Source organism: Gadus morhua, chromosome 23 (assembly GCF_902167405.1).
Source record: "Gadus morhua chromosome 23, gadMor3.0, whole genome shotgun sequence".
NCBI classification, from domain to species: Eukaryota; Metazoa; Chordata; class Actinopteri; order Gadiformes; family Gadidae; genus Gadus; species Gadus morhua.
Genome location: NC_044070.1, coordinates 12718059 through 12725392, shown reverse-complemented (window position 1 = coordinate 12725392; position 7334 = coordinate 12718059). Strand labels below are relative to the sequence as shown.

The window sequence follows — 7334 nt, the reverse complement described above, 5'->3', positions numbered from 1 at the left end:
ACAGCATCATGATTCATAACGTATTTAAAAAAAATGATCTTTGTTTTAAATATATATATTTATATATAGACATTTCATATCAACAATCCCATAATCATAAAAAAAGGAAGATATTTGTATCTTGGCGATTGAAAAGCAACAGACTTCCTCATCCCCCGTCCCCAGTGATTGCATATGGAGTCAGTTGTTCGTCTTCGCTGCCTCTGTCCCTCTCTTCCTCTTCCTCCCCGCAGTTTCGTCCCACAGTCCCCCGTCTCTGAATCCCCATGTCCCCTCGCCGCGGCCTCTCTCTAACCTCTCCGCCTGCCTCTCTCAGGAGTAGAACTGCCTGCCCTTCTCCGAGCTGTGGTGCCGGCCCAGCCTGGCCAGCTGCGAGGGGGACGGGGGCACGTCCTGCCTGTAGGGGCCTTTATGGGACTGGGTGCCGGCCATGCTGGAGCCCGAGCTGGAGCTGCAGACGGAGCCTGGGGCTGGAGTACAAGACTCCCTGTCCTGCGGTGCAGGCGAGCGGGCATGGCCGGCCTCTTGCTCCTGCTGCTGCTGCTGGTCCCGGCGGCGCTGCTCCTGCCTCAGTAGCTCCTGGGTCTCCAGCAGGACCCGGGCGTTGAAGCCCGTGGCGCCCAGGTAGCCGTTGTTGTTGTTGCGCGAGCCCTGGTAGCTGGAGTAGCGGGGGTTGTCCTTGGCCGTCTGGAAGGTCTCCCCGGGGGGGGTAGACCTTCTCCCAGGGGTCCTGGGAAGCGGTGCTGGGGTTCTTATGGGGCTGGCCTGAAAACACACACACAACACACACACACACACACACACACACACACACACACACACACACACACACACACACACACACACACACACACACACACACACACACACACAGAAGGGCAGAGAGGGAGTTCAGTACCGACTGGATGGAATAATAACAATGATGATGTGAATGCGCTGGGTCCGAGAGAAGAGCGAGGCAGGGGGAAACAGGCAGAGGGGAGAGACGCCCGACGCCCACAGGACTGTGAGTTCCCCACATTAAACTAACCCCCAAAATGTTATGGCCTCCCCTCAAAATGACGTCTCGGTTTCTTCCATTTAGCTTCTTTTCTGGCAATGCAGACATGAACGCAGCCGCATTCATGGTGCAGACAGTAATGGCAGGCCTCACGGAGAGAAGAGGCCTGTCTCGAAACCGACACACACACACACACACAGTCGCATACACACACACACACACACTTTACATAAGGAACGGTTGGGGGGTTGGAGGGGGGTGTATTAGGGGGAGGCGGAGGGTGAAGGGTGGATGATAGCTCCAAAGTACCCATGACAGTGGCTTTCACATCTGGTCGGAGGAGCCAATCCTGTTTCCACCTCAGTGACCAGCACAGCGGCGTTTAATAGCTTCTCCTACCACCCCATCCTGCAGCCGGGCGGCCCAGCCACGTGGAGGGTGTGTGTGTGTGTGGGGGGGGGGGGGGGATGGATGCGGCTGGTTCGTAGGTGCTCTAAGGCTCACACGCCTGCCTTGTCTTATCTATCGTGTCATCCTCCAGGTGGGTCAGATGCAGGGCTAGTGCGATGGGGGGTACAAAGGACCAGGAGTACCGTGGCTACTAAGCGTCTAAGCCACCCCCCTCCCTGACAAACTGTTTTTCCTCCCTTTAGCGTTGATGCAGCGGCGGGATTCAAAGCAGCGAGGGGATTCTGGGAACCGCTGGCTAGGCTCGTACTGCACGGGGCTGTGTGAAGGGGGCGCCTGGGGTCACTGGCTCAGAGCAGGGCACACAGGTTCAGGGACACACCGTCTCAACGTCTTCTTAAGGAGACCACTCAAACAACAAGGGTTTGTGCTATTGCTGCTCCTTCTGTTGGATCTCACTGCCTGCCAGCCTTTCCTAATGTATCTTTTTTGGACGGCCATTTTTTCCATTTGTCTGGCCGGGATGTCATGAGTGTCTCTTCTGAGGGGGGGGGACCAGACAGGCTGTGATGAGAATGTGACATCTGCACTGTTTCTAATGGTAGACCCTGTGGGTCAGGAGTAAGGAAGATGGAGGAAGAGGAGCTTAATACACAAAGCTCACAAGGCTCCCACAAGAATCCGTCTGCTGTTGTCCATCTGTGTGTGTGTGTTTGTGTGTGTGTGTGTGTGTGTGTGTGTGTGTGTGTGTGTGCATGTGCGTGTGTTTGTGTGTCTGTGTGCGTATACACACACACAGCTTGCATACAAGGGCTGTGTTTGTTTGTACATGTGTAGCCAGTGTGGATCTACCATACGTGTGTGTACGTTTAGTCATTAGTCCATCGGTCCTGTTTATTCTCACGCACTGGGCATGCTCACACATATGTGGGCGTCTCGGTCCCCATGTGTGCCGTTTGCACAAAGTGTGCATGTGTGTGTGTGTGGTTGTGTGTGTGTTGTTTTTGAACATGCTTAATTGGTACAGAGGCAGATGCAGGGACAGACTGCACAGCAGAGCACCCACATGCTAAGGATTTTGGGGGCCTGAAAAGGCCCCCCTCCCCCCCCCCCCCCCACCCCAACTAACCACACGCACTTTAGTCAGAGAGCAGTTGGCCCCAACACTACTTGTACTGGAGCATCGGGTTTACAAAGCAGAGACAAGACCTGATCCAATCCAGTACAGTCTCTCTCTCTCCTCATCCTCTCTCCTCTCTCTCTCTCGCTCTCTCTCTCTCTCTTCTCTCTCTCTCTCTCTCTCCTTCTCTCTCCTCTATCTCTCTCTCTCTCCTATCCTCTGCTTTCTCTCTCTCTCTCTCTCTCTCTCTCTCTCTCTCTCTCTAGATATGGTGAGTGAATAGGGGGGAAGGTTGGGGGGGGGGGGGGGCTTGTGTTAAGAGACAGGGTAGCATAGGGTCAGGGTGGAGAAGGGGATGGGTGGTTCCAGGGACTAGGTAGGTGATTCATGAGTCCGTGGAGAAGTGTCCTACCTCCCTTATCTCTCGGACTCAGCCTGGGACGTGTCACCTAGGGGATGTGGTTCCACTTGCCGGAGTAGGAATTGGAATATAGAGGTGGGAGAAAGGAGAGGGGGTCAATGTGAACGAACAGAACATACAAACAGAGCCAGGATGTTGGCTCAGAGAGAGGGAGAGAGAAGGAGAAACTGCTGGTCGTGTTTCTGTGTTTGTTCTGAAACAGCTGGGAAAAATCATTTATGGAGCAGGAGGTGAGGGTCTCTCGTCCACGCTCGCACACGCACGTGCACCCACGCACACACACACACACACAAGCACAGTTTGTTTATCTACAGTAGATAAAGTTTAAGAGTTTAAGAAATATATATAAAGACTTATGTAGGCTATAGATTTTAGATGGCTGAGAAAGGGAGACTGAGGAGCTCTGCCAGTTTCTTCAGACCACTCTTTTACAAGGGTTAGTATTCGTGTTGCACAATGTGTGTGCGTGTGCGTGTCCCTGCATGTGTATGCATAGCGGGTTAGTCTCTAACAAGCTAATCACTGCCTTCTCGCTTTCGCCTGCTAACTCACTTTACCCCCTTTCCCATCTCTCCTCACCACCCCCCCCCCCCCCCCACACACACACACACACACACACACCATAATCCCGCCCCCCCTCGCCCCAACCACCAACGCTAATCCTACTCCGACAACAAGCCTTCATTAGCCCTGCTTCGATCCCCACTCTCACAAACCGCGACAGCTAGCTAAGCCTAGTCGACATCAGATAGCACCAGCCGGCTAACTGCCACTTGTGGTGTTTCTCTTTCTTTCTCTCTTTTCTGGAAAGTCGCAATTCGGTTATGCGGTGAACTGACTCTTGTTACCCTTGTTTTTTTCCTCACTAGATTGTGGAAAAATGTGGTTGGAAAAGTATATAACAAAATAAAACAATAAATCAAAAAACGCCCGCTGGCGTGTAAAGCCGATTGAGGGTCATAATCTACAAACACGCTGATCCTGAGAACAGAATTTGAGGATCCTAATGAGCCGGCCATGTCCAGACATGGGCTTTGATTAGCCTCCGCCAGGGGTCAGAGGTCAATCCGCAGCTCATCTGACCTAGTCTGCTGAGGGACGCTTTGAGAGGGGAAGGAATGCTTATCAAAAGAACTGTCCACTCGCCTCAGTCAGGGTTAGGGAGGGGGGGGGACTCCCACAGCGTGAATCTGCTTCGAAATAGAGAGAGATAGAGAGAGAGAGAGAGAGAGAGAGAGAGAGAGAGAGAAGAGAGAGAGAGAGGAGAGAGGAGAGAGAGAAGCAGCGAGAGAGAGAGAGAGACAGAAGGATCTGCGGGAAGGCGGTTTTCCAATCAAATAAGATGCCTCGCTGTCCGACACCTATGAGAGCGGCGATGTATGGATCCGTCATGGATTGGGGGTCATACATCCAGTATTGATTAGGCATCCATGTGGACCATAAAAATCCACAGGCACGGACAGGAACATGCTTCCCCCGACCCCGGGATGCGGCTCCGCAGAGCATCCGTAGGGTAGGGGGATAATAAAAGACGTGTTTGTCCAGAGAGTTCATGCGATCTTAGACTCTCACTAGGGAGAGGTTTTCCCCGGCCAAGACGGATTCCTTCATAAGAGACCACACACGTGTATTGATAAGGAAGTTAGTGTCCTCTCACACACACAGACACAGACACACACACACACACACACACACACAACACACACACACACACACACACACTACCACCCAATTTATTTTATCACGGAAGAAATGTGAAAAAAGGCAGTGTGGGCGGTTTAACCTAATAAGGACAATATGGACATTCAAGAATTCAAATAAATCAACCCGCTCACACCGACATTTGACATCTCCCACAACGGCGAGGAAATTAAAGTCCAACAGTAGAGGGGATTTTAAAAGCAAACACTTTAATTCCAGGTGTCAATCAGAGCACAAGGGAAATACCAGACTTGACTTTTACTCGTTACGCCTGGAACACTTTCTTTGCGCTGAGGAGAAATGGAGGCGATAAGGACGACAGCAGTCGCCGTGAAACTTAAATACTGAGTCCATAGACACAGATGGAATATATGCAAAGCTTTATCGACAATCCTGCTAAAGCTAACATTACCATTTCCAGATAATGAAGAAGGATGAAGTGTATTAATGTGAGGGTTTCTCAACTCCACTTCGGAGGCAAAGTTTACAAAAAGGAATTTCCTTCTCTAAACACAGCCCACTGGACCGTGTGTGTGTGTGTGTGTGTGTGTGTGTGTGTGTGTGTGTGTGTGTGTGTGTGTGTGTGTCTCTCTGACAATGTCACCACGATTCAGGGTCGACATTGACTTAATGAAGCGGAAACATCTCTTGAATATTTCCAAGTGATTGCATTAAATGATGGGAGTCAAAATAGTTGAAGCAAAAGTGGAGATCATTTCAATGTGTGGAGATGTGCTGAAAGTGGCTTTTGTAGCGGCTGACTTTGAGGTTTGTCAAAGAGCCCCCTTAGAGTAAAAAAAGAGAGGGAGCAAAGACACAATCTGAACATAAAAAGTCAAAAGTGGAGATTGATAAAGGGCACGAAGAACGTGATAAGTCACATAGAGGAGAAAGGGAGAGATTGAGGGAGGCAAGGAAAGGGGGAGGGGGGGGGGAAGGGAGAAAAGCCTCGCCATGAAATGATGTGCAGACAAACTGTGTAGCAAAGTGAAGGACCATTTGGACGAGAGAAGAGAAGACGCCGGCGAGGGAAAGTAGAGCAGCGAGATGGCAGACGGACGACGAGTAATGAGTGTGAAATGGCGAAAGGAACGCGAAGAAAGCAGGATGTAATGGGACCGAATGGGAACACACACCCACCCTTCACCTCTCTCTCTCTGTCTGTCTCTCTAGGTCTCTCTCTCAGTGTCTCTCTCTCTCGCCGGCTCTCTTAGTCTCGCTCTCTCTCTGTTTCTCTCCCTCTCTCTGCTTTGCTCTCTCTCTGTTTTGCACTGTCTCTCTTTCTGTCTCTCTCTCTGTCCCTCCCTCCCTCTCTCTTTGCCTCCCTCACTCTCGCTTTCTCTCTCTCATTTTTCGCGCTGTCTCTCTCTGTCTGTCTCTCTGTCCCTCCCTCTCTCTCTCTCTCTCTCTGCCTTTCAGTTTCTCTCTCTCACTGGCTCTTTCTGTGTCTCTCTCTCCCTGGCTCTCTCTCACTGTCTCTCTCTCTGTGGCTCTCTCTCACTGTCTCTCTCTCTGTGGCTCTCTCACACTGTCTCTCCGTGTCTCTCTCTCTCTCAGTGTCTCTCACCGGGGCAGGGAGTTGTAGTGTCTCTGGGCCTGCTGGTATTCCTCCTCCTCCTCCTCCTCCTCCTCCTCCTCCGGCTGCTGCTTCTGGACCTGGCTGTCCATCGTCACCGAATGGCGCCCGCCGTCTGTCCCGTTGCTGGCCTGTAAGACACACACACACACACACACGCACACCCCACACACACACCACACACACCACACACACACACCACACACACGCACACCCACACACACACCACACACACACACCATTGTTACATGCTGTAAATACACATTACAACAGGTCCAGATCACACCCATGATGAGAGGAATAAACAGTTCAGATGGGGGGGAAAGGAGCAGGTGCTGAAACCGCTTGACAACGAAGCCAACTTTGCATGGTTTCTTCAATCATAAGTATTGTAAAAGTAGCACAAAAGTATATTTCTTTCAGTGTACAGTGCAGTCATAGCACGACCACATTGATGCACTGCATCATTGTTGAACAGCATCATATTCCAATGAGAAGCAGATCTTTAAACATGAATGCCTGGTTAAATAGTCATATAGAAGTAAATGTCCTTGAAGCATTGCTAAGTGAGTGAACGACCTTGACCTCAAACACACTCTGGGTGTGTGTTCATGTGTGCAAGTGTGTGTGTGTAGGGGTTTCAGTTGTTTTTCGATCACCTGAGGGGTTGACATGGCGATGCCCCCCTCTCCCTCAACGCCAGCAAGCCTCTGATGAGCTGGCTGATTAACGAGCATGGTGGGCCAATCAGCAGAGGATGTGTGTGTGTGGGGGTGTGTGGATGCACAAGTGCAGGGGGTAATTACTTGTAGTTGGCACTCGGGCTATTCAATCAAACTTGCAAGATTTATCCAGATGTGTTTTTTTATATATTATAGAAAACAGCATGTAGTCAACATTTGTATAGTTAGCCAAGAGACAATAAACAGTAGTGTGTGTGTGTGTGCATGCGTTTGTGGCACTGGTGAGTTTTGTCTCTCTCTCTCTCTCTCCCTCCTCCTACTCTGAGCTCTCTCTCCCTCCTCCTACTCTGAGCTCTCTCTCCCTCTCTCTCTCTCCCTCATTCTACTCTCTCTCCCTCTCTCTCTCTCTCTCTCTCTCTCTCTCC

General features: G+C 50.9%; 1 protein-coding gene across 1 annotated transcript in view; it reads right to left on the bottom strand.

Annotated features, from left to right (window-relative positions):
- The window catches only part of pard3aa (par-3 family cell polarity regulator alpha, a), a 349891-nt gene that overhangs the window by 1215 nt on the left and 341342 nt on the right, over nt 1-7334 (bottom strand). The window contains 4 exon segments of the mRNA XM_030349167.1: nt 1-717; nt 719-760; nt 4902-4905; nt 6218-6357. The exon segment at nt 1-717 is cut by the window's left edge and continues 1215 nt beyond it. Of these exon segments, the coding sequence (XP_030205027.1) occupies nt 313-717; nt 719-760; nt 4902-4905; nt 6218-6357 (591 nt within the window). The 3' untranslated portion in view covers nt 1-312.